The 15,141-nt window shown below is 49.7% G+C and overlaps 1 protein-coding gene across 1 annotated transcript in view; it reads right to left on the bottom strand.

Annotated features, from left to right (window-relative positions):
* Positions 1-845: 845 nt before the first annotated feature.
* EHBP1L1 (EH domain binding protein 1 like 1) overlaps positions 846-15,141 on the bottom strand; it is a 44,693-nt gene continuing 30,397 nt past the window's right edge. Inside the window, exons 11-20 of the mRNA XM_056853714.1 lie at positions 14,086-14,255; positions 13,211-13,259; positions 11,246-12,514; positions 8,904-8,967; positions 8,600-8,676; positions 5,871-5,991; positions 4,170-4,269; positions 2,863-2,936; positions 2,394-2,508; positions 846-960 (exon numbers count right to left, since the gene is read on the bottom strand). Coding sequence (XP_056709692.1) covers positions 873-960; positions 2,394-2,508; positions 2,863-2,936; positions 4,170-4,269; positions 5,871-5,991; positions 8,600-8,676; positions 8,904-8,967; positions 11,246-12,514; positions 13,211-13,259; positions 14,086-14,255 — 2,127 coding nt within the window. The 3' untranslated portion in view covers positions 846-872. The remainder of the gene's footprint in view (positions 961-2,393; positions 2,509-2,862; positions 2,937-4,169; positions 4,270-5,870; positions 5,992-8,599; positions 8,677-8,903; positions 8,968-11,245; positions 12,515-13,210; positions 13,260-14,085; positions 14,256-15,141) is intronic.

Below are 15,141 nucleotides of genomic sequence, written 5' to 3'. Positions count from 1 at the left end.
GTGACAGCCTGTTTTTAACTTGTTGTGGGTTTACGTAAGACACACTCAAAGGATTTTTGGATAAATGCTTCACCACAAACTAATTTCTCAAGCCTCATGTCTTTTGATATGTTTATTTCAAACCCTGGTACAAATTTAGTGCAAATAACCTTGACGAGACAGAACTGAGGGCTGTGCGGGGGCGGGGAGCGGGAGAGAAGAAAATGGTGCTGCAAAACTGGGAATTAAAACTTTGCCATGACCAAATCTGGCTGTCGGAGTGTCCAAGGCACTTTGTGATTTTTGTACCATCAATGAGAACAACAATATTGATAATTAAAAAACAAAATAAAACACAGAGCCCCCCCATGAAAGCTTTGTAAAAAAAAAAACAGCCCAGCATCCTTGGTTGGGAAGGAGATGGGAGGAGGAAGACATTTAAACCAGAGGAGGAGCTCACACACAGACAAGCACTCACACAAATAAATAGATTCTAAATTTGGAGAGAGAGAGATTTAAAAGGCTGGTTTCTGCTCTCTCCAGATAGTAGATTCACGGGCACTGCCCTAAAAAAATGCTATCCAAAATATCCTCTAGGTTTTGGAAGTGGGCCAAGAGAAAGAAAGCAGCTCAGGACTGCCCCCACCCCACCCAAAACCCCTCTTTGGCATAACTTACATCAAGCAACAAGCAGCTTAAGGCCCCGAAGGTCTGTGGGTAATGATTGGCACAGGCAGGAGGCAATACTGTGTCAGGGCAGGGGGTGCCCCTATGGGAAGCTGGTGGGTGGATTTGGGGAGGGTCCTGTCTTTAGTGAGCAAGAAGTGCTGTCGTTTGCTGACCCCCCCCTTGCTGACATGTGTATGGGGGGGGAGCAACTCAGTTTGTCAGTCTCAGCTGACGCGGCATTTCTCCTTGCGGCTGAGCTTGCGTCTTCTCTGTTGCAATCCCCGTTCGAGCCTGGCATCCTCTTCCAAAGCTCTGAGAGGTCCAGGGTCCAGTGGGAGAAATGAAGGGGGCGAGAGAGGGGAGAGGAGACAGAAAGAGAAATATGTTAACCCTTTCAGCGATATGAATAAAAATATTCTTAAATCATGGGGCCAATGGTTATCGTTGCACTTTTTGTTCTTATCATTTTACCCCCCCAAAAAAGGTTGCCTGATTCTCAGCAGAATTGATGACTTTGCAGGAAGTCAAATCATGTTTTGCAAGGGAAAGGTACCAGCTGGATATTAGGAAAACACTTTTTTACAGTAAGAGTTGTTTGACAGTGGAATCAGCTACCCAGGGAGGTGGTGAGCTCCCCCTCACTGGCAGTCTTTAAGCAGAGGCTGGACAAACACTTGTCAGGGATGCTCTAGGCTGATCCTGCATTAAGCAGGGGGTTGGGCGAGATGGCCTGTATGGCCCCTTCCAAACTCTATGGTTCTATGTTACTCTCTCTGAACTTTTGCTATATCCCGCCACAGCAAGTTACCATTGGGATATTCCTACTTTCCTCCAGTGTGATGCTGGATTACTCTTGTGCTGCAGTCATCAATCTGTCATTCTTTTAAATATTTGCCCTTCCCAGCTACCAACTTCTTCCCATCAGTCCAAATATTGCTTGCTTCTCTAAGGATTGTAATTGCCGGGTGGGGGGGGGGTGTTCTTAAAATTGTTGAGACGAGGAAATGCACACATTTGGGGACACAAATTTAATTCTTCTCTGAAAATTTCCATCCATACACACACCTTTTCCAGTGTCCATCATCCTTTCTCTGTATTCCCCAAGCACTACGAAATGCTTTTTCCTTCCATTCTACACCCAAAGGTTAACTTCCAAAACGCAAGGTGTTGGAGCTGAAGCCTTTCTGGAATACTTTTCCTTCGGATCTGAAAGCCCTGTCCCGCCCATTCCAGAGGTAAGCTGTTGTTATGAAGGGGAAAGCAGCCTGTACATGCTCAGAGGCACTAATGCTTTCCTTATTGCCCTGGCCCTCATGCCAGGATCTCTACAAGAAGTCTGAAGAAGTGGGGTGTCCTGGTCGCCAGCAGAAACGTGATGCATGAAGCCAGCTGCCTTACCCTGAGTCAGGCTGCCTGTCTGTAGAGATCAGTATTGTCTACTCTGATCGGCAGCAGCTTTACAGCGTATCAAGCAGCTGCCTTCCACATCACCTTACTATCTGACCCTTTTTAACCAGAGATGCCAGGGATTGAACCTGGGACCTTCCACATCCCAAGCAGATGCTCTACCACTGAGCCCCAACCCTTCCTCAATGGGTGAGGGAATCCCTGGGCTGAGGATGCACAATCCAGGGCGGACTCCAGCCTTATGCATTTTGACTCCTGGTCTCTTGGGGTGCTTTCTCTCCCCGGTGCTCTAAACCTATGCCCTGGCAACTCATACCGAGAAAAGGGCACCAACTCACATCCTCTCTTTGATGTCCAGGTCTCTCACCAGCTCATCCCTCTGGTTCACCAGGGACACCAGCTCTTCCAGGAGGAGTTGCTCACGCTGCTTTTGGGCTTCTGTTTTGAGCCAATCTGAGGGTGGGGAAGGGGGAAAGGGAAGGCAGACCCTCACTGGTCAGTGATCACTCCCATATCTTGTGCATCACTGTTGCCCCTGTGCTGATCTTGCCCTGGCCTGGGAAGACTCTCACGGTGGCTCAGAGATGGAAACACATCCAAGTATAGAAGGAAGGTTGGAAAGTGCCCCAACAGGCATCGGCCTGGCCACAGAGGCACTCTTCTTTATTTCATTTATGCCCGGTCTTTCTCCCCGCAATCTACCTTTACCTAAAACCCTGAGAGGTAGGCTCTTCTCTCCAGGCAACCAACAAACGGGGCTGCAGCCACCACGTCCCTTCCTCTCCCTTCCCCGGGTCGAGGTCTCACCTTCAATGGCCATCATGGCTCTCAGCTCACGGCTGAGGAGCTCGAACCGCCGCTCCAGGTCTTGCTCTTCCACCCTGAAGGAGGAAGCAGAGGCTGTGTTCACACCAAGGATGGCAACAAAGTGTAAAGAGCGCCTGCACAGAATTCTGCGTTCTTGCTCTCTCTCGCACTCACACACACACTCCCATACTGTATGGACAAGAGCGGTTTCCCTCCAGGGGCAAGTTATGTTCACGGGCTTCCTGAAAGACCAGACTTCTTCACTGTGCCACTTTAGAAAGAAGGCAGAGGACAGGGGCCCTTTGAGAAGAGATGCATTGTCTAGAGGCAATGTGCACACAAGTTAAGAACAGCCAGATTTGAGTCCAGTAGCATCTTAGAGCAGGGGTGTCAAACTCATTTGTTACAAGGGCCAGATATAACCTAAATGTCTCTTGGTAGGGCTGGGCCATGCCTTGCCAGCCCAGATTGGGACTGGGGGGGAGGTGTCTGCCTCGGCTAGCTTGTTGGCCAGATAAGAGCTCTCAAGGGGCTGGATCTGGCCCCTGGGCCATATGTTTGACACCCCTGCCTTAAAGACCAACAAGATTTTTGGGGTATGAGCTTTCAAGAATCAAAGCTCCCTTCGTCAGACCCTGCGAGGTAGGCTCTTCTCCCCAGGCAACCTACAGACACAGCTGCAGCTTCCGTGTCCCGTCCTGCCCCTCCCCAGGGTCAAGGTCTCAATGGCCTTCTGATGAGGGGAGCTTTGGCTCTTGAAAGCTTTTACTCCAAAATACTTGCTGATCTGTAAGGTGCTACTGGACTCTTCTACTACAGACCAACACGGTTACCCACTGAAACTAGGTTAAGAACAGTCGGTGTAGAGCCTGCAGTTCTGTTCTCTCCTCACATGGGCCTCTTTCTCTCTCACAGCTAGTTCAGACATGCCAGTCACCATTCCATACTTGATGGATGGGCAGACAGATGTCGCAACTGTCTCCAGGAACTGCAAGAGCCCTCCTTGTGCCGTTTAATCTGCAATGGCTCATTCAGGTGTGCAAGTCTTGGCTTGGAGCTGAAGCCATCTAGGTGGTGAACATACATGTCAGAACAGGAGAATCCAGGGTTTGTTGAAGTGAGGTCACGTGTTGAACCAATGCAGCCTTTCTTGGGAGGGGGGATGCATAGTAGATGTCTTCTCCTGATTGATAACCATCCCTGTAGGTGCAAAGCCCTTCCTACACCCTGGCAGGGGAAAACTGGACTGAGGATCATAGGAAGCCCCTCCTCTTCCTCTCTGCCACCCATTCCATACCCACACTCACAGAAGCTGCAGCTGGTCCTGCCGCCGAATCAGGGCATTCTTCTTATTTACCAGCGTGAACCATTCCTGGATCAGCTCCTCTTCTTTCAGCTTGTCAGAGCCTGAAATGGATCAGAGCCAAAGGGAGAGACAGTGAGAGTCGTTTCACTCTAGCCTGGCCTCAGTTGTGCATGTCTGTAAAATGGGAACCACCAGGTGTGAGCCTGTGGGCATTCATTCAGGATCATATTGATGCAGAGTGGTTATCCCTAAGCTCAGACTTGTCTACAGCCACTCCCCTGATCACCTGGGGTAAGTGTGCATCATTTCTAAGTGATCAGACAGAGAAACTTCTGTAAACAGGAAGAGAGTTCTTTTTAATGCTGAAAATGAGGAGTGAAAGGAATACGAGCAAGTAGGTAGTAAACAATGTTGTGAATCAGCACTTTACAGGAAATATATTTGCAGGGCAACTTTTTTACTTTCTAACTCCCTCATTAGACTCTCGGAATTACTTCAAATTATGCGCCTGCTGGCCATGTGAGGGAAATATTGCCCACTGAGTAGTTTACTCCTGTGTACAGTTTGAAAACCACAAACTCACAAAAGGTAGAGGGTTTTTTCCCTTTTTGAGCTTCCTTTTTGTGAAGGGATGTTGCAATCATGCATTTGCATCTCCCACAAGAAGACCATGGTTAGCTTTTATAGCACAAGTCAGCTCCACCATACTGGACAAACCAGTCAGGGTGACAATGGGGTGGGGATTCGGCATTATCATGATCATGGAAGAACAAGATGCAGATAGTCCCTCTCTTAGGAAACTACTAAAAGGATGACAGTTGCAATGCAATTGGTGAAAAGGAAGCATCCATGCCATGCAGCGGGCACGGAACACACATCCCTGCCTCCCCAACACCACATCAATTCAGGACTGCCCTAAGACATGCAAAGGTATATTTCGGTCTGCCTCACAGTGCCGTGGACATTTTATACAACGCATCCCCCCCACACACACACACATTTCCACCCCACAAAAAAATCATAGGGGCATATCCACAACTACATAATTAAAGCAGTTTCAGAACTTCTTAACTGTCATGGCTGCAAAATGAGGAAAACGTGGAACATGTGATTCTGCAGAGCTCTTAAAAACACTCCTTCATCCTCACAAAAATGACAATACTCAGGGTTCTATGAGAGAAGCTGGGCCAGTTCAACCAACCAAGACAAAAAAATCTGTGTAAGACCTTTTATCAGACCAAACAAATTAGCCCAAAATTGTGCAAGTTTTCAAGCTCACCAGAACTCTTCATTGGGCTTCGATGTTACAAAATTTTAAAAGACAGAAGGGTAGCAGGAAGAATCCTTAGGCCACAGGATTGGACAGCTACCTCACACAGAGTTTTGTGCTAATTTGGTTGGTCCAAAAAAAGGAATTACGTGGATTTTGAATGGCTCAATATGACACCTTCTCCCACCCATCAACCTCTAACACACTCTGAGGTATCTCCTGGTGGTAGTTCCACATTCAGACAGTGGGTGGCACCAAAAGGTAGCTTGGGACAGCAAAAATCCAGCAAGGGCCAGAGAGGGTCACCTCTAAGAAAATCCCGTTCCCGGTCACTGTTCCATCTGAACTGCTCTGGCTTGGTCTATGGTCTCCTCTTCCACCAGCTCCTTCCTGACACGGTGTCGCTTCTGGAGCCGGAATCTTTTCCCCTACCTGATTCCATGAGTCCTCGTAGCTCCGTCTCCACAACGGCCGCCCGTCCATCAATTTGCCTCTGTTCCGTTTCCAAGGCCCGAAGTTCGGCTACCACATACTGGCTGGTATCCTGGAACTTCTAAGGCAAAGCCAGGGCAGACATCAGAAGTGGTGCCCTCCTGGGTCAGAGGGCATGAAGAGCAGCATGAGACTGCAAGAGGGGTGCCCACAGGAAAGAACTCCAGAAGAGCAAAATAGCAGAATGAGATAGAAGCAGTTGCCTCCAATTCCCAAACTGGGGTCTTGCGCTTCCTCCTTTCTCACAACGAACTTGTTGCCTAGTGGCTGGAGAGTCACACTTGGACATGGGAGAACTGGGGTTGTCTGTTAGGGGAGGGGCTGTGGCTCAGTGATAGAACATCTGCTTGGCATGCAGAAGGTCCCAGGTTCAATCCCCGGCATCTCCAGTTAAAGGGACTAGGCAAGTAGGTGATGTGAAAGACCCCTGCCTGAGACCCTGGAGAGCTGCTGCCGGTCTGAGTAGACAATACTGACTTTGATGGACCAAGGGTCTGATTCAGTATAAGGCAGCTTCATGTGTCTCTGCCTGCCCTGCCCAGCCAGCTTTGGGCACATTTCTTTTCCTTTCAGCGTCACCTTTCCCAATCATTAAAATGGGAACAACACTAGCCTACTTCACAGGTTTATTGGGAGGAGAAGCCGGGATTTCTCACAGTAGTCCACGCCCACTGGGACTCCGCCACTTGCAATTCGTGCGGTATCCAAATTGCACACGCAGCATAGGTGCTGCTGTGTGCTCTCAACACCGACGCGGCTCTGCAGCCGCGCACTTCGTCCTTGTCATTGCTTTACTGGAGTTGGGACCCATCCGTATTTCTACATCTTGGGATCAAGATTCACACGGTGCCTCCGGTCTTATTCTATGAGTACTTTATAGATTATTGTAAAAAATTGTAAATTGTTACACCAATTACACGATTTGTATTTACAATATAGTGATTGTGATCACATTTTTGAAGTCTTTGTACTTTATTCTATTTACATGAGCCCCGTGCTGTTCCTTATTTTCCATACTGCCATGTGGAATCAAACCAGTGGTTTGGCTAGCCTAGTATTTACATCTGACTTATGGCAACCCCTGGTGGGGTTCTCAAGGCACTAGAATAGCAGAGGTGGTTTGTCATTGCCTGCCCCTGCGTCATGACCCTGGTGTTCCTTGTAGGTCTCCCATATGAGTACTAACCAGGACTGACGCTGCTTAGCTCCTGAGATCTGAAGGGATCAGGCTAGCCTGGGCCATCCAGGTCAGCCTGGTATTACCAGCTGCTGACTGGCAGTAGTTTCATTTGCTCTGCGGCCCGAGATATTCCAACTGGAAATGTCAAGGATAAAATGTGGGATACTTCACGTGCAAAACATGCACTCTGTCAACACTGAGCTATGTTGCTTCCCTGGCACAGGGCAAAGAGAAAGAGGCTGACTAGACCATCAAGGAAAGTCTAGGAACACACTTCTTTTCAGCAACCAGCTCTCTCCTGGATTAGCCACACGTTTTCCGGCACAGCCATGAAGTCCAGAACTTTGCTGTCTTCAAGCAAAGGGACTATTGTCAGCCATTTACTTTCTGCTCTGGGAGACCTAACTATTCTCATGAAGACTGGGTCAGTTGAGGACTGGACCCTGTGGTCCAACTGTGCAGTCCTCAGCAAAGATGGTGGCCGCGCACACGCACCACTGGTGCAATTTCTGCAACAGCCCAGGGCACGTGGGGATGGCACTGCTCCCGACTAAAAAGCCGGGCAAGTGGCTCAACACAAACACAGCTGGATTCAGGTTGGGGGGGGGGGGACAAACAGCCTCCTGAGCAACAAAGCAGGCATAAGAACTGCCTTGGGATCTTGAACAAAGAGGGGACAAAACGTTATTGGTCTTTTTGTTGGTGCTACTGGACCCGAATTATATTCTACTACTGCAGACTAACACAGTACCCCCTGAAACTATCCACAAAAGTGGGGGAGTGTTTTCATTTCAAGGTTCACAAGAACGAGACACGAGGTTTTAAGCCACCTGGTGTGAATGCAAGCTAAGAAGAGTTGAAGAAGAAGAGTTGGTTTTTATATGCTGACTTTCTCTACCACTTAAGGGAGACTCAAACCAGCTTACAATCACCTTCTCTTCCCCTCCCCACAACAGACATCCTGTGAGGTAGGTGGGGCTGAGACTAGCCCAAGGTCACCCAGGTGGGGAAACAAATCCAGTTCACCAGATTAGCCTCTGCAGCCCATGTGGAGGAGTGGGGAATCAAACCCGGTTCTCCAGATCAAGAGTCCACCGCTCCAAACCACATCTCTTAACCACTACACCACGCTGGCTCTAAGAAGAACTTGGACTAAGAGATGTGCAAGAGAACTCTGCACGGGCTCCTGGCTCCTTTATTCGTAAGGATGCAAATATTGTCTGGTATCAGAGCAAAGGTCCTCTTAGCCCAGGTATCTAAGCAGGGCACAAAGGGAGCAGAAAGCATATACTTATTTCTTCAAAACACTGTAATTATCCTGCCCTTCTGTCCATCTCCCCCAATGCAATGCAGTTAATTTTCCCCCACCACTTGTCCTCATCATTTGGTAATCTAAGGTAGATTGTTCTTGAACTTGGAGGCTCCATTCTCCCAGCAAAGTGCACCAAAGCCCATTCGATGGTTTCCCCCGGCTCTTCCCACACCTTACCGGAACCTCCTCTTCATTGGTGCTGTTCTTGAGGCTGGAGTCCTGGATCGGGTTCTGGGAGGTAGTGCTGGAAGGAGCTATAATGGAGAGAGAAGAAGCGTGATCACACTGAGCTAACAGCAGGCGTTTAGGAATGAGAGCAGGGGCCAACCGCTAAAACCAGCACATGCTGGAGCTCCCCCTGCCTCCACATGGTCCTTAGAAGATGATCTGGGATACAGAGGAGGGGAAAGCCCCACCCCACGCTTACACCCTGCAAGCTTCAGCCACACCTGCCAATCTGTCCGACAACCCACAAACTCACCTGGAGGTTGCTGCGCCTTTGCTGTGCCGTGTCTGAGTTTTGAACTCTCATCAGAGCCTTCGTCCTGGGGGACCAGAGAGGAAAAGGGGTCACCATGGCAGAACTGAGTCCTGGAATTATTTTTATCATAGGAAAAATAAACCTGTACATAGAACCCACCTATTTATGCATGCACACACACACATCTCAGGGGGAATCTTACCATGAGAGGAGAATTCAAATGTTTCCCATGTGCCTTTTTTGATGTACACACTATGGAGCATGCAGGTTGGGTCTAGGGTCTCCAACCTGGGTCCTGTGTAACAGCCAGATGTGCATTGTGGGTTTTCCCTCAATTCCCAGAAGTGTTGTGCCTGATTTGAATCACAACTGTGGAGCATGTGGAGAAGAGTCTTCAGCCTTCTCCACCCTGCACCATTTTCCCAACCTAAAACCTGCAACTGTCCTAGGGGAGGGCAGTACCGGGCCCACTGGGGAAAACCCCATGTACACTTGTCTACTGCGTATCCAACCTGTCCACTCTGTAATGTGTAAAGTGGCCTCAAGTACAATGGGAGAAATCAATGGTTTTATCCTTCTTTTGCCACAGAATGCCATATTCATTAGAAGAGTTGATTTTTATATGCCGACTTTCTCTACCACTTAAGGATCAAACCAGCTTACAATCACCTTCCCTTCTTCACCCCACAATAAACACCCTGTGAGGTAGGTGGGGCTGAGAGAGTGTGACTAGCCCAAGGTCATCCAGCTGGCTTCATGTGTAGTAGTGGGGAAACAAAGCCAGTTCACCAGATTTGCCTCCACCGCTCTTATGGAGGAGTGGGGAATCAAACCCGGTTCTCCAGATCAAGAGTCCACTGCTCCAAATCACCGCTCTTAACCATGACACCACGCTGGCTCGAAAGGAAACCACCACCCCTTCCACCAAAGCAAAGGACAGCATTTGGGTGCCCCTGCCTGCATCGGATGCTAATGCAGAGGAGAAAAAGGCAACACAGGTGAGGCGGGGGCAGCAGTGGGATTTGCTCGAGGGCCACCCATCCCCTTCCTAAGTTTTGGTCCCTGCACGAAGTGGATGCTGCACAGGGCGTAAAGCCAGCCCAGGTAAACACGAATGCAGAAATTAGTGAAACACCAAGGGAGAGAATCTTGAGATGCAGACAAATAGATACAAGTGAGCATATTCCAGAAGGGTGTTAAGTCTTCCGTAAGGAAAAAAGACAGTCATGCAAGTATTTAAAAGTTAGTCGCTTTATTGTGAAAGAAGCATTTGTGGACCAGACACCAGTTTGCTACATGCAGTCACCCAGCCAGGCAGGTTTCTACAGAATTAGAGACAGCGAGAATATATAACATTTTTTGAACGGAAGGCGGCTGGTTCTTAGTTCACACAGATAAGAAATGAAGCCACTCAGAATGCATCACACTCCTCAATGCTTGCTCCAGAGCAACAGTCTGAATCACTCCATTGGATCCCGTTACGTTGCAATCCAAAAATGCATCTCAGTTAATCCTGGGTTGGGGGCAAAATACCCACCGGAAAGTAAGGAAGGGAAAATGCTCCTGCTTTGAGGCGAGAGAAACCCAAGAGAACAGAACCAGCTGGCTCCAAAGGAGGAATGAGCCAGAGTCAGGGAGGTGAGGCAGGGAGAGGGTTTCCCCCCATCAAATCGCAGCTGACTTATGACAACCCAGCAGGGTTTTCAAGGCAAGAGACATTCATAGGTGGTTTGCCACTACCTGCCTCTGCATCACGACCCTGGTATTCCTTGGTGGTCTCCCTTCCAAATACTTGCCAGGGCCGACCCTGCTGAGCTTCCAAGATCTGATGAGATTGGGCTAGCCTGGGATAGCCAGGTGGGGGTGGGGGGAAGAGGTGAGGAGGGATCAAGGCCTTTGCAGAAAGTCCCGCAAGAAAGGGAGGACATCTCACCGAAATGCACAAGTCATCTGCTTCTCAGAACTCCCCTCCCTGCTTCAAACCATGCACTCCAGACCGCAAAAGTTAAACACTGCAGAAAAGCAAAGTCCCAACATCCAATCCCTGGCGGTCAAGCATGCAGGGAAGCCCCATCCCCAAACACAAGAACATGCAGGGTTAGCTTTGATCGTGGGAAAATGTGATTCTGCATGCATCATCCCGCGTTTGTGAGGCTGAGCCCTCTGATGAAATCTCCAGGGGTGGGGTGAGGAGGGAAGGTCTTAGTTTATCAGGACAGCACAAATGAACTGCAAAGGCTTAGCGCAGCTGGAGGCCCCGGGACCGGCAACCCGTCATGCAGCATCCGCCCCGTCAGAAACACCGGCGGACGCATCCAGAGCCTCCTGTGAGCCCCACTCACCGCAGCCAGCCTTTTGGCGGGGTCCTCCGAAGGGCCGCCCGCATCCGTTTCATCCATCGACAGGGAGGACTCGCTCTTGAGCCTTGAGCGCCGCTTCTTCACCAGGTCTGCATCGCGGACGTGAGCAAAGGTGGACTTGCCCGCGTGGGTTCGTGGCGGGGCTACAGGACCCTGCTGGCTCCCTGTGGAGAGGGTGCGCTGCAAAGGGCGCTCAGCACCACTCCGGGAGGCAATCCGCTTCAGCCGCGGAGGGGGCACCACTTTCTCCCCATTGCTAGCCCGTTGTTTCCCATCAGACTTCTCAGCTTCCATCCCATTGTCCCCTGGAGCCCCTGGTTCTGTGTCTTGGATGGGCATGGCACCGCTAGCTAACACCTTCCCACCAAGCATTGGGGCTTCAGTTCCAGAATCCCTTGGGGCAGAGAACTCTTCCTCTTGTTCAGTGCTCTGATCGGTCATGGCGCCATTGGGCACCGTGTCCCAATCAAGCTTGGAGGAGTCAGCCTCAGAATCCGCTTGGGCCAGAGAATCTGCCTCACGCTCTGTGGTTGAATCAGCCACGCCGCCATTTGTAAATGCTTTTTCATAAGGCCTTAAGGCCTCCACCACAGAGTCCTTGGGGAAAGGCTGTGAGCTCGGGGCACTTTCAGCCTGCCCATCAGCCTCTGCGATCTCTGCCTCACACTTCAATTTTAGTTCTTTAATTGGTTTGGCAGTGGTGCCATTTACAACTGCCTTCCCATCATCCTTTGCAGCATTCTCAACTTCAGACGCCTGCTCCAGCTGTGAAATTGGAGGAGATTCTGCAATGCTAGCTTCTGCCTTCAAGTTCTCCGGTACGGCTCCGATCCCAAAGCCCTCTGCAACATCTGTGCTTTCTGCACTCAAGGAACACTTTGGGGCAGTGCCCTCCACCTCTGGTTTTTCATCTTTCCCTGTTGTGGTGCCAGATGCCTTTGCCATCCCAGAGTCTTGGGCATCTGGGCTGCCAGGAGCCTCTGGCTGAGTGGCGGCAGCTTGAAGAGGCTGAGAATAAAACAGGGCGGGATCAATGGAGCCAGAGGAGTCCGTGTCAAATTTACCCACCTTGTAGGTGGTCTGGTTGCTATGGCCAGCGAGCTGCACCACATTCAGTTCCTGTCCGGTGAAAAAAGCCTGGATTTGGCACAGATACGTCATGACAATCAGCCGATCTGGCACTGTCAGGAAAACCATGTCGGCAGGGTCCATCACCCGGGAGATCCCCAAGGAGGCGAAACCGTCAAAGGCCTGATGGCAGAAAGAGAGGAAGGGAGAGAAACTCAGAGCTTGTTACTTATCTAAATTTCTCCCAACATAAGGAAACAATTTTTAAAAAATCATTAACCTTTCTACCTCCATAAAATCTTTTAATTTTGGTAATAATACAAAAAGAGAAAAGGAGGAGGAGGAAGAAGAGGAAAAGTAAGTTTTTATACCCTGATTTTCTCTACTGAAAAGTCTCAAAGTGGCTTGCAATCGACTTCCCTTCCCCTCCCCACAACAGGCACCTTGTGAGATAGGTAGGGCTGAGAGAGCTCTAAGAGAGCTGTGACTAGCCCAAGGTCACCCAGCTGACTTCATGTGGAGAAGTGGAGAAACAAACCCGGTTTACCATATTAGTGTCCGCCGCTCATGTGGAGGAGTGGGGAATCAAACCCGGTTCTCCAAATTAGAGTCCCCCACTCTTAAGCGCTACACCCCACTGGCTCTCTCATGACCAGGCCCCACCCTCACAAACCACCCCACCTCTTTATTTTCTTTACCTCAGAACAGCCCTGGGCAAATGGGTGAGGCTGACAGCGGCTTGCCCAAGGCCACCCAGAGAGTCCTTGGCAGAGCAAAGGATACAAGCCTCCCTTCTCCACGGCCTCCTGATACCCACGGGGTTTCAAGGTTGGCCTTCATTCTTCTCCTACCCTATGGAGGCTGGAGTTACCGACTCACCAGTTTGTTGTTATGTCTGATATCCAGTGGGTCCAGGGCTTCGTACTGGCTGAAGAGGGGAGGGAAATGTAAACTCAGTCAGTGTCCTTTGGGTGCCCCAATCCTGGACCATCTAACATTCCATCACTTCAGAAATCCTCCCTCTCCTCCCCCTCTCTCTCTTGCATACACTCTGCTCAAACTCATTGTAGCCCCTCCTCAAAGTATCTTTCTCCCACTCTCTGTTCCTTCCCCCTGCCGTTTGTAACCCTGCAGCAACCACTCACTATGGCCCCTCTCTCTCCTCCTCAGCTAACCCTTTCCCTGACCACCTTGCGCTCACCAGCCTACACTCTCCATTACCAGCGCCAGGTCCCTCAAAACCCGTCTTTGTCTCTCAAGCCCCTTCTTCCCCTTCTGTTATTGCTCCAGCCACCCAACAAGGGCTTGGAGACTTACTATCAGATTACCATGGAGGTTAATCAGCTACAGCTTCTGCTGCAGGACTGGCGAGGGACAATTTATGTCGGCAAAGTTGTGAGTGAAAAGGCACACTTGCTCATTTTCTGGAGTCTACTTTGGTTCCAGTGTGTCACTGTACATACAGAATTAAACAAGCCTCTCCTGATGGGGGAGCTTCTGGGAATATGCAAGTTTATTTTCATGTAATCCACTTACTCAAAGGGAAGTGATTAATGCAACCAAAATTATTCATATCGATTGAGAGCCCTAGTTGTAAGATTTCAGCAAGCCTATCCCCTTTCTGCCTTGCACCCCAGTGCACTGTCCTTGATCAACAGCAACAGCAACACAGGATCTCATCAAAACCTGGAACCCCTCTGCCCCAGACAATATTCCTCAGTCCTATTCCAGCAAGGACTGGCTACCCAACTCACATCTTCTCAGGGTGGAAGTGATGCAGGATAGCGCAGAAAGCCAGGCCGTTGCGCCAAGATGTGGTGAAGTTGGTGATGCGTATGCCCCTGTAGCCGGCTGTCATCTCCTGACACCATTCCAGCAAGGACTGGCTGGAACTCACCAGCGTAGGGCTGCAGGGGGAGTCAACCTAAAGGATGGGGGGTGGGGACAAATGGTCATGGCCACAGGCAGTGGTGGAAGGGAAACATACAGGCATGTCTCTGCTGAGCCACCATAGTTCTGTCACTCTCCATCCCAAATTCCATGTGTGTGTGTGTGTGTTAAGTGCTGTCAAGTCGCTTCTGACTCATGGCGACCTTATGAATCAAAGTCCTCCAAAATGTCCTATCTTTGACAGCCTTGCTCAGACCTTGCAAATTGAGGGAAGTGGCTTCCTTTATTGAGTCCATCCATCTCTTGTTGGGTCTTCCTCTTGTCCTGCTACCCTCAACTATTCCATACTGCAGACCTTATGGCAGGGGGTCGGAGAGCCCCTCCAAATAGCATGCACAGGAAAGCGGGAGCCAGTACTGCTCTGCAAATTCTGCAGCCAGGAATGTTCAACAATAACTGGGGGAAGGAAGCATGACTTGTGGCAATATTACATCTTTGTGCTGCATTCTGCATAAGCAGCAGAACTTATTCTGCTTAGTACCATTTTGGTTATTCCCTCCCCCCCCCCAGATAATTTCTGAATCATTTCTGGCAAGGAAGGAGATGACAAAGCACCCTGCTTCCTGGCAGCATCATAGGGTCGAGTCACTCATTTCTTCAGAAAATGAATGGATCCCAAATTCCATACCAGATATTAAAAAATATTCCTGTTCAGCACTGGTGTCTACAGAAAACACACACCTTGAATAATAGCTCTGTGTGCGTGTTTCTTCCTGCACATATTTTAAGATCAAAGTATCATAGAGTTGGAAGGGTCATCTAGTCCAACCCCCTGCACAATGCAGGAAATTCACAACTACCTCCCCACCACCCCCAGTGACCCCTGCTACATGCCCAGAAGATGGTCAAGATGCCCTCCC

This window comes from Euleptes europaea, chromosome 7 (genome assembly GCF_029931775.1).
Source record: "Euleptes europaea isolate rEulEur1 chromosome 7, rEulEur1.hap1, whole genome shotgun sequence".
NCBI classification, from domain to species: Eukaryota; Metazoa; Chordata; class Lepidosauria; order Squamata; family Sphaerodactylidae; genus Euleptes; species Euleptes europaea.
The sequence above is the reverse complement of the archived record's forward strand: the minus strand, read 5'-3'. Positions and strand labels throughout refer to the sequence as shown.